General features: G+C 38.8%; 1 protein-coding gene across 3 annotated transcripts in view; it reads right to left on the reverse strand.

Moving 5' to 3' along the window:
- The window catches only part of SCP2 (sterol carrier protein 2), a 124,900-nt gene that overhangs the window by 20,049 nt on the left and 83,979 nt on the right, over positions 1 to 20,872 (reverse strand). For 2 of the 3 annotated variants that reach the window (XM_023629861.2, XM_070259949.1), the window contains exons 12-13: positions 9,695 to 9,848; positions 91 to 193 (exon numbers count right to left, since the gene is read on the reverse strand). In XM_023629861.2, the coding sequence (XP_023485629.1) occupies positions 91 to 193; positions 9,695 to 9,848 (257 nt within the window). Of the gene's footprint in view, positions 1 to 90; positions 194 to 9,694; positions 9,849 to 19,261; positions 19,392 to 20,872 lie in introns of those variants that run through there. The other variant, XM_070259950.1, reaches the window with a different exon arrangement.

Below are 20,872 nucleotides of genomic sequence, written 5' to 3' on the forward strand. Positions count from 1 at the left end.
TTGTGCCACTTCATGGCAACATCTGAAATCTGTATCTGCTTCCTCTAGCCTAGGGTCCTCCTGGTAGCGTTTTATGTAAATACTACTTACCTCTTCAAGCTTCTTCTCAATCTCCTTAAAGACAAGATTGGCCTTAAATCCATCGACTGCAGAGCTGGTTGGTGCAGCCTCAATTTGATGAGTTCCAAAATAACTGGGGAAAGAAAAGAATCAACTACAATCCACGGAGTCATACAGGGACTAGGTTTTTCAACATTTATACAGCAGTAATTTTCAAAAGCCCTAACAACAGAGACATTGTGACTTGTACCCAAAGGAAATTGTTATTAACCCATAAAACAATTAAGCTTTTCTTCTCATTTTTTCAACAAATATCCAATGCTCACCAGGTGCTGGGCATTGTCCTTGAAAATATGGTAAACCAAAGAACCTACCCTCACAAAGCTACTCCAGGGTGAGGGGAATGCACAAGAAAAGAAATAAAGAAGATAGTTACTATGAAGAAAATAAGGCAGGTTAAGGGGATATAGAGAAAGTATATTTATGTGTGTTGGGTGTTCTATTTTAGAAAGCCTGGCAAGATAGCCCTCTCTGAGGAGGTGATATTTAAATTAGGTCTTGAATTATGCAAATGAGCCAGCCCTGTAAAGATTTAGGTGGGGAAGCCAGTTCTGTGCTTCCAGTATAAAGAACTTGAGGTAGAAAGAGCTTAAGGAGGCCAGTACGGCTGGAGCAGGGCAGAGGAGAAGGTTCTAAGGTCACAGAAACACGCGGGGCAAGATAATGAGGGGCTTATAGGTCACGGTTAGGAGTCTGGGTTTCATTTTAAGTACAAGAAGAACCGTAGGGTATAAGCTGGAAAGTAGCATGGTTCAATTTACTTGTTTTGGAAAATAAATCTGCCTGCCAGCTGGGAAATGGGCTGTGAGAAGGCAAGTGGGGAGGCAGGGAGACCAGTGAAGAGGCTCCTGCAGGAATCCAGGCCGGAGATGATGGTGATTAGAACAGAGTTATAAGAAGTAGGGAGTAAGCAGAGGTTGGACTTGAGGTTTATTTTTTACCTATGATATAAGATATGAATTTAACAACGATCTGCTTATTAGTTGATTGACACTTAGGGAACAACCATACATACATGGCCTAATGTAGCAGAAGGAACACAGTCTGCACAGCCACAAAAACCTGGTTTGGAATCCCAAGGGCTTCCTCCACTCGCTAGCTACATGATTCTGAGCAAGCTACTTCACCTCTGCACACCTCTGGTGGGGAGGCAGGGAAGAAGGTAAAGAGTGGCAATGACTTTGCATAATTACGTGGAATCCTGTGTATAAAGCACTTAGCAGAGACCCTGGTCCATGGTAAAAAATGACAACCATGACTGCTAAGCGCTCCAGAGCCTTAAGTATTAGATACAGACAGAAACTCGAGGGGCCTGAGGAAGATGAGAGCACCTTAGCATGTTAAGTAATTCCTCTGACATACCACAAGCATGCTGGTGATGGCTGGGACCAAGAGTGGAGCAACAGCGGAAGAATATATCTGAAGGAGTCGAGCACACAGCAGCTGCTCAGTGAGCATTTCTTTCTTTTTTCCTTCCCCTTCCCCCTTCTCTTCTTTCTTTCCCTATCCTCTCTCCTTCCTTCTGTGTCTTTTTTCTTTCTCCCTTCCTGTCCCATCCATTTCTCCTTTCCCTTTTTTCTATCATTTCATAAACACTTAATAAGTGCTTGCTGCATAACCAGCATTGTTGGAGGAACTGAGAGTATGACGGTAAACAAGTCAGACCCAGACCCTGTCCTCATCGAGTTTACATTCTTCCAGTGGAGGAGAAGAAGAAGGAAACAGACAAAATCACTGTACGTATTAGAAAGCAAACAGAAAGAGGAAGGTACTTTAGGTAGGGCAGTCAAGGGATGATGTCTCTGAGCAGGTAAATTTAAGCTAAGACCCAGTTAAAGGAAGAAAAGGAGATGGCCATTCAAAGAGAAAATTGCAAAGATCCTGAGAAAAGAGCCTGGTATGTTAAAAGAAAGTAAAACAAAACCAGCGTCAATAGAGTACAATAAGTTGGGGGACAGTGACAAGAAATGAAACCGGAGAACTGTGCGGGTACCAGATCCTGCAGGCCAAAGTAGGGAATCTGGGAAGCCACAGAAGTGATTAAATAGGGAGGGGAAGTAGTTTGATTTGTGATAATTCTTACAACAGTGTGCAGAATGAAGTCGGGGCAGGCAGTGCAAGAATGGAGCGGAGGCGCTCCTGAGGAGGCTGCCGAGCAGTCCAGGTAAGAAGCGACGATGGTCGGGACTAGTCTGCCTGTGGAGAGGGAGGAAAGGAAGTGGATTCAAAACACATTTTGGAGATAGAATCCATGGGCCTTACTGCTGGGAATGAGGGAGATCTAAGGGGAGGTGAAAGGGCAAGGATGAGTCAGGCATTTGGCCCGAATAACTGAGGGAATGGTAGTGCCATTTATTGATAAAAGGAAGAACCTAGTGGGAGTAGAGAGGACCAAAGCTCCGTTTTAGGGACATTAAGGATGAGATGTTTGTGAGACAAGAATGCAGTTGGATATGAGCGTCTGGAGCTCAGAGAGGTTTGGGCTGGAGATAAAATGGGGGTAATCATCAGCATAATCAAAGTATTTGAATCCATGAGAACTGACAAGCTCACCTTGAGGGGACGAAAGAGAAAGAAAAGAGCCTAGGACAACACCCTATGGAACTCCTTATTTAGAGGTCTGCGAGAGAAGGGGAAGCAGCAGCCAGTGATGCAAGAGGAAAATCAGTAGAGAATGATGTTACAGAGACTGAGAAGGAGAAAGAAGCCAGGAAAGAAATGCTGCCAAAGGTCAAGTACCTGCTGGGTTTGGAAACATGGTAAGTAAGGTGACTTTGACAAAAGCAATTATACGGAAGTGTTGGAAAGTAGAAGTCAGACAATAGTGAATTAGGGAGTGAAAAGGAGAAGAAAATAGAGACAAGAGTCGCTCTTCTGAGACACTGCTTTTACGGGAACAGTGAAATGGAGTGGTCTCTGGAGGGGAGTGTGATATCAAGGAAAGTTTGTTTTTGTTTTAAGATAAACACATAGGAGCATGCTTGCCTGATGATGGTGATGAACTGGGGAAAGGAGAGAGGAGAGAAGTCATGAGAAGGCGACAACAGGAGATGAGACGAGATCTAGCGGCCTGTGATAGGAAGAGGAGGAGACTGAAGGAAAGAAAGAGGATCAGATGGGTGCAATTCTAGATAGGTCTATAGGTCTCAGCATGGAAAATGAGGGAGTTTAAATCTAATGGCTTCTATTTTTTCAACAACGTATAAAGCAAAGTGATCAGCTGAGACTGAGGGTAAAAGGGTGGGTATGAAAGTCTAAAAAGTCGAAAAGTGAGCCTACCAGAAGAATCATATTAATATCACAAACAAGGAACGGAACCTAAGCTTTCGCCATGCTGAAATCTGCGCAGTTCTCGGAGCACGGCATGCTCCTTCACGCTTCCATGCCTTTACCATTGCTGCTCCCTGTGTTTGGAGACCTCTGTCTCAGCAAACTCCACTTTACCCTTCAAGATCCAGGCCAGGAAATTCCTTCTCTGTGAAACCCTATGAAATGCCAGATTCTCAAGAACAGATACCATATCTTTTTAAAAAAAATAATCTGTATATCCCCAATTCTTGGCACACAATAGGTATTCAGAAAATAGCGATTGAATGGAACTGAAATTACATTGAATTCTCCCTTACCTAAGTCCTAATTTTTTCCTGTTCTATTTAGAGCTGAATTATCCATGGTATACCATACCATCTTCTCAGAAAAAAGTCTGCATAAGTGACCTAAAATCAAGTGGCCACAACTAGCCCTCCACAAGCCAATTTCATCTCATTAATGGTCCAGCTTTTCAGCTTTTAATCATCACTGGGCCCTTCTCCAAGCTTGCTACTTCTTAATCACTTATGATAAAACAATAACTGATACTAGCAGCACTTTTCAGTGTACAAAGTCCTCGATACTTTATGGGCAGAGTTCAGACAAGTTCCCACAGGTCACAGATATCTATCTTGCTTGTTTTGAAAAGCTCATCAAGCTAATGATTACCCAACTTTTCATCTAGATTAGAAAAAAGTTAATACAGTGGTCCCTCCTCATCCGAAGTTTGTTACCTGCGGTCAACCCCTGTCTGAAAATATTAAATGGATAATTCTAAAAAGAAACAATTCATAAATTTTAAATTGCTGCACCATTCTGACTAGTGTGATGAAATCTCACACCAGCCCTCTACCCCAGCTGGGACATGAATCATCCCTTTGTCCAGTGTATCCATGCTGTATACACTACCCGCCCTTAGTCACTTAGCAGCCATCTTGGTTATCAGGTCGATTGTTACAGTATTGCAGTGCTTATGTTCAAGTAAGCCTTATTTTACTTTTCTTTCTTTTTTTTTTGAGGAAGATTAGCCCTGAGCTAACATCTGCTGCCAATCCTCCTCTTTTTGCTGAAGAAGACTGGCCCGGAGCTAACATCCGTGCCCATCTGCCTTTATTTTATATGTGGGACGCCTACCACAGAATGGCTTGCCAAGCAGTGGCATGTCCGCACCTGGGATCTGAACCGGTGAAACCCTGGGCCGCCAAAGTGGAACATGTGCACTTAACTGCTGTGCCACCGGGCTGGCCTCTGATATATTTATTGATGTTTATTTATTTAGATATATATCTATTAATAGATAAATAGGTAGATAGATATGGATATATTTAAAAATGGGGGAGAAGAGGAACTCTTACAGCAGAATGCCACTTAAATATAAGGAATGATGAAGTTAGAAAAAAATCATTGATGGATGCTAAAATGAATGGATAATGGGTAAAACTCTGATGAAGAACAGGATATTTACATAATCTCAAAGCATTTCACACAAATTACTTATAACTACAAAGAAAAAACAGTAACTTTTCAGAGGAAAATACGGCAGCTATCACCTTCATCAGATGATCAAAGCTAAGGATCACCAACATAGAACAACCAACGTGTGCCTCCAGACACGATGCACTACGACACAACATCACTTCAGTGGTATTCCTGCAAAAAAAGTATAACCTGAATCTAATTATGAGGAAACAGCAATACAAACTGAGGGACATTCCACTCTTAAAGAATGTACTTGCACTCTTCAAAAAAGTCCAGCCAGGGCCGTCAGGCGGCACGGTAGTTAAGCTCGTGCGCTCCACTTTGGCAGTCTGGGGTTCGCCGTTTGGATCCTAGGAATAGACCTGCACATCATCCATCAAGCCGTGATGTGGCAACACCCCACGTAGAACTAGAATGACTTACAACTAGGATACACAACTATGTAGTGGCATTTTGGGGACAAAGAAAAAAAAAAGAGAAAGATTGGCAACAGATGTTAGCTCAGGGCCAATCTTCCTCACCAAAAAAGCATACCTTTAAAAAAAAAGTCAAAGTAAAGAAATACAAAGAAAGGCTGAGTGACTATTTCAGATTAAAGGAAACTAAAGAGCCATTAACAGCTACATGCATTCAGGATCCTGGATTGGATTCTGGACAAGGAGAAAAAACAAAGCTTATAGTATCTTTATAAAGATTTTTTTGGGACAGTTGTCATACTGTGAATATGTCCTTTGGTTAGGTAATAGTATCGTATAAGAGTTAAATTTTCTTACTTTGATAACTATACTGTGGTTAAGTAAGAGAATGTCCTTGTTTTTAGAAAGCACACTGAAATATTCAGGGATAAAGGAACATTAATGTCTCCAACTTTCTCTCAAATATTTCAGAAAAAAAAAAATATATATATATATACACACAGAGAAAAAATGATAAAGCAAATGGGGCAAAATGTAAACAACTGGTAAATCTGAGTACAAGGTATATAGGAGTTCCTTGTACTATTCTTGTACTTTTTTCCTGTATGTTTGAAATTATGTCAAAAAAAGGATTTTAATTAAAATAGAAATCTAGAAAATGAAAAAGCTAATCACCTACAATCCCAACACTCCAGAAAGCTTCCTATGTTCATTTTTCCGTATTGCTTTTTCTAGTCCTCATTTATGAGCAGGCACACAGTTGTAATCATTACATGGATAGAATTTTTACTTTTAACTTTTAATTTCTTATATCACTCAGGGTTTTCACCTGTTGAGTTAAAATTTTAAGCTAACTTAAATAATTTTCCATTAAAAAACAAACTGGAACAATCCAAATACGCCTCAACCAAGGAATGCATAAACAAACTGTGGTACATCCATACAATGGAATACCTCTCAGCAGTAAAATGAAACAAACCACTGATACACACAGTAACACAGATGAATCTCAAATGCATTATGCTACATGAAAGAAGCCAAACTCAAAGGCTTTTTTATTCTATTCACATGATATTGTGGAAAGACAAAACTACAGGGCAGAAAACAGATCGGTGGTTGCCAGGGGCTGGAGGGTATGGGAAAGGGTTGACGACAGAGGTGAACAAGGAAATGTGGGGGTGACGGAACTGTTCTGTATCTTGATTATGGTGGTAGTCATATGACTGTATATGTTTGCCAAAACTTGTAGAACTACGCACTGAAAGGGTGACTTTTACTGTATGTAAATGACACCTTAATTAAAAAATGGAAAAAACAAAACAAAGTTGGGTTTTAAAGATAGGTTTCATTTAACAGATTATAGAATGCAAATCTATCGTCAGTCTATCATAAAAGCTCTTCATTTACATAAAATGAATAGGATGTTATAATACAAAGTCAATACTCACATTCAAAACTAGTCTAAATTAAAGAAAAGTTTAACTGTAAACTAAATGCAACTGGTCGTAGCTCTTAAATATGACTGCTCCTCTTCCTTTTCACTGGCCCTGTTGCAGCACTTAACATTTCTTGTCCACACTACTCTCTGCTGCCCAGGGATTCCTGGCCTCTGGTCTCTCCACCATTCAACTAGAAAATATACCAGACTGATCTATCCAAAGTGCAATATAACCACATGATCTTTTGCTAAAATTCATATTCTGTAGGATAGCTCCAAACTCCTGAGCACAGCTTTTCAAAACCATGATCCAATCTCCTGTTACAGCTGCATCTCCTGACCCCGACACACTACTGACTCTGCCTCTCTCCCCAGGCACACGCAAAATAACCCACCTCCACCCACACAGCACAACCACTCATCAAACCTCCACGTATTTTCAACTCTCTGTACCCAGGTACAGGCCTAGAATGCCCCTCCCTCTACTCTTCTGCCAGGCAATTCTAGCCATCCTAGTTCAAATTTACCTTCTTCATTATAATATCTTCCCGTAGACTTCCACAGCATTTTGAAAAAACTATGTCTGCCTTCCCCACATACTCAGAGGACCATACTTGGGGGCCTAAGCATCAAGCACTTGCTCCATGAAAGTCAGCTAAACGAGAAACTTAGCAAATCAGATCATGTGCAATGTGTACCTTAAAATTACTTTGTTTAAAACCAAACCACAACCTCATTTTAAACTATATTTGTACCATCAGAGTTAGAATTACTTTCTCAACTTTGGCCTTTGGAGTGAGTTATGTTCTATCACTAAAACTATCAATAATATCTTTAATATTTCAAGCCAATTTCTTTTCAGTCATTAATATATCATCTGGATTTTTTCATGCCTCTGTCTTCCCAGAAATATCAACCGTAGCTATTGCGAACATTCTATCAATTATTCAGTCTCTTGAAAATAAAACAACTATGAGAATTCCTTGTTTAAAAGACAATTTATTGCCCAAAGTTCACAACCTTCTCTTCTGAGAAAACGAGACAGCTACACTAATATGCTGACTCTGGTAGCGCTCTACAGTTTGGCTTTACTGAGAGTTTTCAACTCCAAATACAAACTGGTGCAACTCCAGAGGACAGCCCAGAACCAATGCATCAGATTTAGGAGAAAACTTAAAATTCAACATCTTTTTATTTGATTCGATTCAATAAACATTTACTACGAGAGAAATCTTCAGAGAGGCGGGGGTAAGTAAGTCATAGCCTTAGGCCTCAACGATTTCATATAGTAAACAGAATAAAAAACAAGCTGGACAACAGCATGGAGGACCTTGAAGTTATCATGAAAGAAGTCAGACAGATAAAGCCAAATACCACCTGTATGATCTCACTCATGTGGAAGATAAAGACAGCAACAACAAACAAACACATAGATGCAGAGACTAGATCGGTGGTTGCCACAGAGGAAGGGAGGACTGAGGAGGGTGAAAGGAGTAAAAGGGCACATGTGTATGGTGACAGACAGTAATTAGTCCTTGGGTGGTGAATGTGAGGTAGTCTACACAGAAATCAAAATATAATGAAGTACATCTTAAATTTATAAATGTTATAAACTTATGTTACCTCAAGTGAAAAAAAATAAAATAAAGAGAATAAAAAACAAGCTAGATACACTACAAGTAAACCAAACTTGGATAGGGACCCAAAAGGTACAAAGTGCTGTTGATATTTAAAGGGAGATGGTGCCTGAGCTGGGCCTTAAAAGAAAGATAGAATTTTCACAACAGAAATGATATTCCAGGCAGAAAAAGAAGAGTGAAAATAAGAGACTCAAGAGCTTGTGACACATATAGTAAATTCTGTAAAAGAAATGTGTTGCATACCCTTTGTGGAAACAAAGTGTGAATAAATAATTACCAAACATTTCAGGAGAAAAAAGGGAGCCAATCAGTGTTGAAAGGTGCAGCCAAGGTTCAAGAGAATAAGGACGGAAAACAAAGACAAGGACACTCCATAACTTCATAATCAGGTTACCGCCGGCCCGACCTGACCTCAGTGGTGAGGTCAGAAACTAGACTGTAAGTATGTCAGCACGGAAAAACAAAGGTGGCTCAACATAAAAGGCTCATCACGAAAGAATAATTAAGGTGAGAAGAAAAATAGATTTGTTAGAATACGGAAGACTGGAATATGTTTGGAAGGGAGGCAACGTAAGGCAAGCATGGAAAGATTCAAAAGGGAATATACATAATATTGGGAACAAAGTTACAGAAAGGGGCGGGGGCACAAAAAGCATGCAAAGAGAAAGGCCAAGCCTGGGAAAGGAAGGACCTTCCCTCTAGGAAGGAGGAGCACTTCTCTGAGATGAGCTAGGAAGTCGAGGGATCCTGAAATTTTGGGAAAAGAAAGTGCTCAGAGATTTGAGGAGCACAGGCATGTGACAGGCACAGGGAGGAAAGCAGCAAGACGAACACGAAGGATCCTAGCCTCGGGGAGGGCTGAGCTGGATTCAGAGACATACATGTGCAGAAATCCAATCAGCATATCTGATGACTTTCTCCAAACAACCTCAGAGGCCTGGCAGGCTACGGGGAGAAAGCAAATTGCGGGAAGGGAAACCAAAAAGCAACTTGCCTAAATGACAATTACTCAGGCTGGCAGGGCTGAGACAAGGACCCAGCCAGCTTGGACTTCCAGTTCAGCAAGCTCTTTTGACTACGCTGCCTCCTTATTGAACAAAATGTTCCTAAGGCTGGTTAAGTTTAAAAGCTAATGGGCAGTTTTAAAGTTTTAAAGGCATGCTATTAAAGCAATGTAAGGAGATACCTATTCTTTGAGTACAACAAAATTAGTACTTTTTACACGTACAACGTCATCAGCTGTGAAAAGTCAGGAGGATTCATTGCCAGACAAACCCCAGAACGCCACTTACCTGGCAGCTTCAGGAAAACCCATCCTGTAGAGCGTGACAACTGCAGCTCCTCCAAGGCCTAAATTATGCTGCAGAGCAACCTTTGCACCAGGAACTTGCCTTTTTCCGGCTTCCCCTCTCAGCTGCCAGCAGAGTTCAGCGCACTGAGCCAGACCTAACAAATCGAACACAGAGCAGTCAGATTCTGCTGGCTGGAGAAAGCCCCAGCCAGCTTCTCCAGGCAGCAAAGGGCTAATGTTTAATGGTGACTTTTAATTAAGCTGAGACAACATTTGCCTAAATAATAATTTCTCTTAAAAGCACTGATGGTTTTTACTGCTAGTTTTCCCCCGAAAGTAATCTTTGTATTTAGACAGTATCCAGGCTTAAGAAATTCCCCGCACTCTTTAAATCTATCCACCCTGTCATTTTCTGGCCATGTTGCAAGAGAAAACAGTGAATAGACAGTTCTCTGCCCCAGGCAAAATGGCATAAAAAGAACTAGTTTTACCATGTTTAATGTATCAAAAGAATCTAAGAGTTGGGAGTTTTCTTGCCCTAAAAAATTTAGCTGGTATGGAGAATTTTCCTATTCTTTTCTCTAAATAGTTTCCAACAAGAATGAATTGTTTTCCAGAGCTATTCACAAGAATAGCTCTGGATTCACAAGCATATCAATTTGACCCCTGGATAAGAAAATCAAAGATTCTTAGAGCTGGAAAGAACTTTATGATGTAAACGCCGAGAAACAACATTAAGTCATTTGTGAAGGGTCACAAAGCAGGCTAATTCCAGGGCTGAGATTAGAACCCACGCCTCCTGATCTGCATTTGCGTGCTTTCCACCAGACGGGCTATTCAAGTACAGCTGAGTCAACAATGTTGCATCAGGAGAGACTGGTTTCACGTCCTGGAGGCAGAGCCCCACAGGGCTGCCTACAATGCTTGTTCTCCCGACCACACTCCCAATTCCAACTTCCCATTCCTCAGCACCTGTGGCATTTTCCTGTCTAAACCCCAAACTCCTCAAGAAATTTAACTGCCACTTCCTATTTCCAAGCAGTGTCTATATATTTACAGAATATAGATCTTAAACACTGTTTCAAAATAGGTAATGATTTTTTGATTTGTGAGCATTTTGAATATTAAGGAGGAATCTCGAAGTGAATGATTCCACTAATATATCCAAACTCTGGGGCAATCAATTTTACTAGAAACCTGCCATATAAAAAGCTTAAACAGGGGCCAGCCTGGCGGTGTAGTGGTTAAGTTCACGCACTCTGCTTTGGCGGCCCAGAGTTCGCCAGTTTGGAATCTGGTTTGGATCCCAGGTGTGGACCCAAACACCACTCAAGCCATGCTATGGCAGCCTCCTGCATACAAAATAGAGGAAGATTGACAACAGATGTTGGCTCAGGGCCAATCTTCCTCACCAAGAAAAAAAAGCTTAAACATTCAGTGAATATGTAAGACCAAAACAAAGTATTCCAACTGGTCTTTATATACACATGGGTGTGGAAATACTGCTACTTTTCTTCACAAAAGAATAAATATACATAGTTTACGAATATTTGAGAAAATATTCAACATCACCTTGATCAAATCAAACAGAAAGGTATCATTTTTAACCAATGAAATTGGTAAAGATATTTAAAAATGGGACTAATCAAAGCTGGGGAGCGGCTGGCCCAGTGGCACAGTGGTTAAGTTCGCGCATTCCGCTTCTCAGTGGCCCGGGGTTCGCCGGTTCGGATCCTGGGTGCGGACACAGCACCGCTTGGCATGCCATGCTGTGGTAGGTGTCCCACATATAAAGTGGAGGAAGATGGGCATGGATGTTAGGTCAGGGCCAGTCTTCCTCAGCAAAAAGAGGATGACTGGCAGTAGTTAGCTCAGGGCTAATCTTCCTCAAAAAAAAGAAAAAAAAAAGCGGGGGAGACTATGGAGAGACAGCCACCTCAACATAGTACTGGTGAAAGTTCAAACTGGTACAACCTTTTCTGGAAGGCAATGTATAAAATAATAAAGAGCCTTTAAAATGCCTTGAAAACCATTCTGCAGAAATAATCAAGCAAAGGCAAAGTTTTACACACAAGACTATCTGTTCATCACATTGTTATAAGAGTGAAAAACTAGACAATCTAGAAGTAAAATAACTGAGGAATGTTTATATAAATTATGAGCTATCCGTATGACAAAGTACTTTGTTCCTATTTAAAATGATGTTTATAAAGTTCTCAACAATTTAGGAAAATGCTTATGATATAATCTTAGTAAAAAATGCAAGGAAGCAATTAGATTTCATCTACCCATCCATCCAACAAATATTTACTGAATGCCTGTTATGTGCCAGACACTGTGCAAGGCTCAGAAGATCCATCAATAAAAAAGACAGGCATGGTCTCTTCCCTTGTAAAGCTGACAGTCTGAGATATAAAGATACAGGCATTCGCAATACGGTCTGATAATGCTATCAAAGGATTAGCACAAGTGCTACAAGCACACAGAGGACTATCTAGGACAGCTTGGCAGGTCAAGGAATGATTCCCAGATGAATGGAGATCTCAGTTGAGGTCCTATGAATAAAGAGGAGCTAGCCAAGCAAAAAAGAGGAATTCTAAGAATGCTTCAAGAACTGAGATGAGCATGTGCAAAGAAGGAACATGGCCTACTTAAGGAATAGAAAGTGAAGTGAGCGAGGCTAGAGAGTGCTCAAGACAGCCAATATGAGAGTGGGAGTGGGGCGGGTAGGGAGAGACGGGGAGAAAACATGAAGGAATACTGGAAGCACTTCCGGATTCTGCAGTCATTTCGATCACACCACACGACTGACGCTGCAGAAGATGTGGTACGCTGCAGTAATCTCTACCCTAACTCATACGTGGCAAAAAAGGAAGAAGAGAGGGAGGGAATAAAGATCCATATTACCAACTTATTTTCTTGACATTTATTTGCTTTTGACAGAAGATGGGTGTCAGTGGGAAAACATACTGATTATTTGAGCTTTCTGGCTGTCTACTTTTGAAATAAACTGGTGTTTTTTGTATTTCTAGAATTTAGATCTGTGAAGAATGAAAGTCAAAAGTTGGCCTCAGAAATCCACTTGGCAAAGAAGTTTCATAACAGCAGACAGTCAATGAAAGCATAAACTACTTGAGCAAATTTTTTTTAAAAACTTCCCTTTCTTGGATAACTTCTGGCACTGAATTGAAAACCATATTTTTCCTATGCTTGGAAAAAAATAAACTATCAAACATGAATATCATATACTTATAAATTGTAGATGGACATAGGAATGGGCATCCTGTCAATGAGTATATTCAAACAGTAATGCCCTTTTATAGTCTCTTATGAAGGGAAAAAAAATTTTTAACCTGATTACTTCATTTTACTGATATCTTGCTGCAAAAATTGCCTAACAAGATAGTCCATCTTTTTATATAAGAATCATTAGCCTAGCACTCAGCTACACAGGTACATAGTCTGGTTGCTACTAAAAATAAACCATTCGAACATGGACCAAACACTCCACTAAGAACTAATGATACAAAGAATTCACAGTGTAATATAAAGTGCTAATAAAGATAAATATTAAGTGGTACGGAAAACCACAGAATGGAAAAACTACAGAGGATAATATTTTGAGATAGTACCCGCGGTCTTTTCTTCCTCTGCTTCCTTGAACCTGTAACTCTTCCTATACCATTGAGACAGCCAAGTGCAAAAAAGTAATAATTTAGCTTTAGTTTCAAATTACTAAAGGCCTTAGCATAAACAACACAAAAAAAGCATGGTTTTCTATTATTGGAGGCTGGCTTTTTGAGAAAGAAAAAGTTTGCAGAGTTTCAAAGGGCAAAAAGGTTTAATGGATTCAGCATATACTGAAGGATACATATTTACATAAGAGTAGTTTTTCCCTCTAAAAGCTATAAAGTTATCAACCTAGAATGCTACCAAATGTAAAATATCTTTCAAAAACAAAAGTAACACAAAGACATTTTCAGACATACAAAGCTGAAAAAATTCATCTCCACACGGCAACACCCGCACCCTAAGAAATGCTGAAGTCCTTTAGGCAGAAGGACAAGGATAGCACATGGAAACACAGATTTACACAAAGGAATGAAGAGTACTGGAAGTGGTAATTACCTGCGTTAATAAGGTTTCTTCCTTATTTTTTTAAATCTCTTTAGAAGAACACCAATTATTTAAGCAAAAAATAATAATTTCCTGTGGGGTTTATAACATATGTAAAAGAAAAATTCACAACAGCATTATAAGGCCTGGACAGGAGAAATGTAAGTATACTATTGTAAGGTTCTTTTACTATTAGTGAAAGGGTGTAATATCATTTGAAGATAGACTACGATAAGATAAAGATAAAATGATCCATACTTTGTGCTATATACAAAAATTAACTCAAAATGGATCACAGATCTAAATGGAAAACTTAAGGTATAAAACATCTAGGAGAAAAAACAGAAAAAGATCTTTGTGACCCTGAGTTAGACAAGGATTTCTTAGATATAATACCAGTACCATGCTGTTTTGGTTACTATGGCTTTGTAGTATATTTTGAAATCAGGGAGTGTGATACCTCCAGCTTTGTTCTTTTTTCTCAGGAATCCTTTGGTTGTTCGGGGTCTTTTGTTGTTCTATATAAATTTTAGGTTTCTTTGTTCTATTTCTGTGAAAAATATTGTTGGAACTTGGTTAGGGATTGCGTTGAATCTATAGATTGCTTTAGGAAGTATGGACATTTTAATATGCTTATTAAATTAATTGCTTTAGGAAGTATGGACATTATAATAATTATTATATTATTATAATATAATAATAATTATATATTATTATTATATAACATCTTTATATAGATGTTCATATAAAGATTTATATATTATAAATTATACACAATAACCAAGACTTGGAAGCAACCTCGGTGCCCATCAAGGGACAAATGGATAAAGAAGATGTGGTATTTATACACGATGGACTACTACTCAGCCATAAGAAATGATGAAATCCAGCCATTTGTGACAACATGGATGGACCTTAGGGTATTATGCTAAGTGAAATAAGTCAGAGGGAGAAAGTCAAATACCATATGATCTCACTCAAGTAAAAGATAAAAACAACGACAAACAAACACATAGCATTGGAGATTGGACTGGCGGTTACCACAGGGGAAGGGGTAGGAGGGAAGGCAAAAGGGGTGATTAGGCTCACATATGAGTAGATGGACTATGATTAGTTTTCGGGTGGTGAACATGATGTAATCTACACAGAATTTGAAATGTATTATGATATACATCTGAAAGTAAACAAATAAATGAAAAAAATGGACTTTGATCCATACTTTGTGCTATATACAAAAATTAACTCAAAATGGATCACAGATCTAAATGGAAAACTTAAGGTATAAAACATCTAGGAGAAAAAACAGAAAAAGATCTTTGTGACCCTGAGTTAGACAAAGATTTCTTAGATATAATACCAGAAGTAAACCCATAAAAGAACAAACTGATAAATGAGACAAAATAAAAAACTCTGCTCTTCAAAAGACACTACTAAGGAATGCAAAGTCACAGACTGGGAGAAAATCTTTGCAAAACTATGTATATGATAAAGAACTCATATACGGAATATATAAAGAACTCTCAAAAGTCAACAAAATGAAAAACCCAATCTTGCCCCCCAAATGGACAAAAGATCTGAATGGACACTTCTCGGAAGAAGATATACAGATGCAAGTAAGCACATGAAATGATGCAAACATCAATAGCCATTAGGAAAACGCAAATTAAAACCACAGGGAGATGCCACTGCACACTGATTAGCACAGCTCAAATTTACAACACTGACCATACTAAGCGCTGAGGAGGATGCAAGAGAACTAGAACCCTCAGGCGCTGCTGGTGGGAATGCAAAACGGTACAAGCACTTTGGAAATCAGTTTGACAGTTTCTTAAAAGCTAAAAACACACCTAGCACATGATCTAGTCACTCCACTCTTCGGTATTTACTCAAGAGCAAACATAATAGACGTTCATATAAAGATTTATATATGAATGTTCACAATAGCTTTATTTGTAAAAGCCAAAAACTGGCAACAACCCAAATGTCCATCAACAATAAACTGTGATACATCCATACAATGGAATACTACTAAGCAATAAAAAGGAATGAACCCTCGATACATGCAATAACATGGATGAATCTCAAGCAGCCAAAAAGAAAGAGTATATACTGTAAGATTCTATTTATATAAAATTCTAGAAAATGCAAACCAATCTATAGTGACAGAAAGCAGATCAGTGATTGCTTTGGGATGAGGGGAGGGGAGTAGGGGGAGGGAGGGATTACAAAGAACCACATACGAAGACACTTTTTGGGTTGATGGATATATTCACTGTCTTGACTATGGTGATGGTTTCACAGGTGTATATATATGTCAAAACATTAAAGTGTACATTTTAAATATGTGCAGTTGATTATATGTTAATTTTACCTTAATAAAACTGTTAAAATAATAAAATAAAATGTGGGGTATACACACATGATCTTCCTTCTCTCTATTCTTTCCACTTGGCAAGAGCAATAAAAGCCAGTGCCTGCTCCTCGCTATCTCTACCTGGCAACAGTATGAAGAGTAAACACCCTCTCATGGGCTCCATTTCTCCTGCTACTGGAGAGTGTTCATTAAAGTCTAATGATAAGTCATACCTCTCCTCACATCACAGTGGTAAAAATGCAAAATTCTGGGCAATGGGAATGAGGACGGGTGGTCTGTAGGATATGACGAGAAGTGAAATAGATGCTTTAATAAAAAGCTATTGAGCCCTTACTGACTTTTTCAGAGTCAATATTGGATTGAGATCTCGCCAGTCAACGTCTTAGGTTGTATTTCTTTTGGTGACCCTTTTAGAGCAGAAGAGCCAAGCCATGATTTGAGTATACTAGGTCCTCTGGTTAACATCCCATTTACTCTCATTTCTTTTTCATCCAAATCCTTAAACCCTAAGTTTAAAAAACATAAACAAAAATCACATGATAGAATAATACATGTACCATTAAAAACATAAAGAACTATGAATCACTATGTTGTACACCTGAAACTAATACAATATTGTATGTCAACTATACTTCAATAAAAAGAAAATCAAGAACTATATGAGGGGCCAGCCCAGTGGCGCAGCGGTTAAGTTTGCACGTTCCGCTTCTCGGTGGCCCGGGGTTTGCCAGTTCAGATCCCAGGTGTGGACATGGCACCGCTGGGCAAGCCATGCTGTGGTAGGCGTCCCACATATAAAGTAGAGAAAGATGGGCATGGATGTTAGCTCAGGGCCAGCCTTCCTCAGCAAAAAGAGGAGGATTGGCGGTAGTTAGCTCAGGGCTAATCTTCCTCAAAAAAAACCAAAAACAAAACTATATGAATTCAGGAAAAATAATTACATCCCATTGGGGGCTCAGAGCTTCTTAGAATTAGGAAGGATCCCTAGGCCCTCACAGACGGGCAGTTCCCTGACAACGTTCCCATCAGGTTGCTCCTTGTATTTCTTGTGCGTGGTCTGTGACAGGGGAGGCATGCTCTCAGGAGGCAACCTATGCCATCTTGAGAAGCCCTGTTAGAAAGTTCTTTTCTGTATCAGCCCCAAATCTACTTCCCATAAATTCTTCCCAATGATCCTAATTCTTACCACACTAAACAAGTTTATTCCCTCTGCCCCATATCACCTTTCAGATTTTAAAGGAGCACTTAATTCATTCAACTATGCCCTTTATATGTGCAAAGTCTTGCTCTGGGCACTGTTTAGGGTACAGAGAGAGACGAAATATGGATCCTGCCCTCACAGGCTCTTAGTCAAATAGGGGAGATTTTTAAAAGGCCATAAATAATTATAATACATACTAAAAAGCATAAATGTCAAAAGAGAAGTACTGACATAGCAAGAGTTCAGAAAACGGAAATACTAATTTAATCCATGAAAGGATCAAGAAATCAGGCTCTATCTAAAATAGGTAGCACTTGAGAGGGATTTTGAAGATGGGCATTTCTACTGAGGAAAGGGCTTTGAAATAGAATGTAGTGGTTAAGAGCTTGAACTCTAGAAATAGACTGCCTGGGTTTGAATCGTAGCTTTGCTACTCTCTAGCTTGGTGGCAAGTCACTTTGTGCCTCTATTTTCCTCTTTTATAAAATATAAAAATAGAGATGAGAATTAAATGCATTTACGCCTGAAGAATACGTATAACAGTACCCAGCACTTAGTGCTGTATAAGTATCTGCTGCTGTTATTGAGAAAACAGCAAAGACAAGAGTTTGTAGAGGTGAGAAGGCATTAAACACATCTGCTAAACAAATAGTCCAGTTTAGTTTAAACATGCTTCCTATTTCTGTATCTCCTCCTCCAAAACCCAACTAGATGTAAGTGCCGGCACAGAAGCTGGGATGTGGTGGGTATTCACTCAATCTTCAGCCGTCATTCCCCCTTCCCCTTTTCTTCCCTTCATAGTTCTGGTGTGTGCTTTGCCTAAGGCACTTAAATCTGCCTTGCATTATAATTATTTGTGTTATTACAGTATCTTCCTCGTGCATGCTTCCAGAGGGCAATGGTTATCTTGTGTATCCTAGTCCCAAACCTGGCTGTGCATGAGAGCTCTTAGGGGAACTTTAGAAAATATATAAACTGTTAGGATCAACCAGACCGAGGAATCAGAATTTCCAAGGGCAGGGCAGGAATGCTTAAATGAAAAGCTACAGCAGATGCTGAACCAGTCCATTAGTAGACTCCACACTGAGAAATCAGTTACCTACAGCACCTAATGATAAGGTGAGCACACAGCAAGCATTTGTTGAACTTTCATGGACTGAAAAATGAAAGATCAGGATCTCAAACTAGGTTGAAGCCATACTGGAAGGGCACTAAATGAAGGCTGAATTGGTACAAAAGGCAAAACTAAATAACCAACTTTCAACTTCAAAGTAACAATCCCTTGTCAGGAGCTTTATCTCAAAGGCACTTTCATGCCCTTTCAGCAGATCACAGACATTAATATGCATTTTCAAAAATCAGAGATAGCTAAGAATAAGCTAAAGTCAAATTTACTTCTTCATTTTAAACAAGTGTTCTGTAAGTGTTGCACAATATATGTGAAAGCACTTTAAAAATGGGAATAAAATATTATATTATTATTTGGACATTAATTTGTTTTTTGTCATATGACCATTGCAAAGTAAACAACAACAAAAACCTCAGGTTTAATGTGATTTTTCTAATTAGAAAATCCAAAAGGAATTCATGTTTTTAAACTGACAGTAAACAAAAGAATATTCGATTCAAATGCTTAAGTCTATCTTTTCCTTCTATTACAGGTACTGCTATGGCAGCTAAAAGCTTTTTTTCACTCAGATCTGAAAAAGTTAAAATCAGAAACTAATATCATAGAACTTTAATTTTAAAGCAAATTCTCCAATACTGAGTTCCCACCAAAGTAGCACTATCTCACAATTAAACTAATACCATTTATAAAAGAGAAGCTTAAATCCTCCCCACCCCATCTTAATTCAGTATGTTTTGGAAGCACTTACTTGATCATTTTCTGATTCTCTTAGACTCCCACTGCAGTTTGTTATCCAAGTTACCAGGGCAAAAATATTTAAACTACTCAGAGCTGTCATTCTGATATATTTTCCAGGAGCTGGAATTCTTTCTTGGGCTATGGCTAATAGTCATGTGTCAGATTTACTTGAAGTATATCCAAATCCTCAACATGCAGCAAGTAAACACTTACTCTTCAATAATTCCTCATCCTTATTCAGACTACCAATCAGGCCATCAAGATTTTTAAGTCTTTCCCCCCAAATGCTATACCACCACTAAATACTATCCTTCAAACACTGAAGATAAGAGGAGAATTTTACCAACAGTGTAGACTCAAATATTGGAAAGGGTTTTCAAAGGATACCGCAGAAAGTGTGAGTCTCTCTTTGAAGTATTTGAAAACTGGGTAAATTCTACCCTCCTGATGGGTTTTAGATTAGCTTTTTAGTCCACAAAGGAAAGAAGTGGATGACCTGCTAAGACTGGCAAAATTGTTTACACTTGATAAAAAAAAAAAATTCAATGTTGACAAGATTGTAGAAAAAGAAGCACTCTCATATTCTGTTGTTGGGAATACACGTTGCTATAATCATTTTTGAAGAAAAGTTGGCAAAATCCACCAATTTAACATACTTACTATCCTTTAAATACACTATATCCTAGTGATATTGTGAGTCCACTGTTTGGAATTTATCCTACGAGTATACTTGAAAAAGTATGCAACAACACAAGGATGCTTACTGCAGCACCGTATGTAACAAACTGGACACCTATATGTCTATAAATTTCTTACAATGGGAATACTACGCAGGCATTAAAAAGGATAAATAACATCTGCAAGTGACAATATAAAAAGATTTTTTAAGATATAAGTTAAAAAAGCAGTCTACAATGGGATAAATATACACATATACACATATACATACAGAAAGATTGAATAAACACACATATACATATTTTTGGCCTATTTTGCATAGGCATAACAATTTTTGGAAAAACCCAAAAGAAATATTAAAAGGAGTTGACTCTGAGAAATAGAACTAAAGGTAAAGAGGAAGAGAAAGACTTGTTAAATGTTAAAATTTGTCATCCAGTTCTAATATTAAAAAGCATATAGTAACTCTTTAGAGAACTATTTGGCAGTTTCTTATAAAGTTAAGCATACAGCTGCCCTATGACCTAGCAATTTCACTGTGAGTTATTAACCCAAGAGAAAAGCAAAAAGTATGTCCACAAACAAACTTGTACAAAAATGTTCACAGTATCCTTATTATTATAATACCTGCAAACAGGAAAAAATTCAAATGTCTATCAACAGGAAAATGGATAAATAAACTGGTATATGTAAACAAACAGTATTCCTACTATTTAGCAATAAAAAAAGAATGAACTACTGATACAAAAAAATTAGATGAATCTTACATTCTACTGAGAGAAAGAAACCAGACACAAAAGTGTACATATACACACTGTATGATTCCATTTATATGAAGTTCGAGGATCAGAAAAACTGATCCACAATGTAGAAGTCAAAAAGTCTTATCCTAGTTGAGGGGGCTAGAGAGCGGGAGAGAGGGGCTTGAGGGGAGTCCAGGGAT

The sequence above is a fragment of the Equus caballus genome, chromosome 2 (assembly GCF_041296265.1).
Source record: "Equus caballus isolate H_3958 breed thoroughbred chromosome 2, TB-T2T, whole genome shotgun sequence".
Taxonomy (NCBI): Eukaryota; Metazoa; Chordata; class Mammalia; order Perissodactyla; family Equidae; genus Equus; species Equus caballus.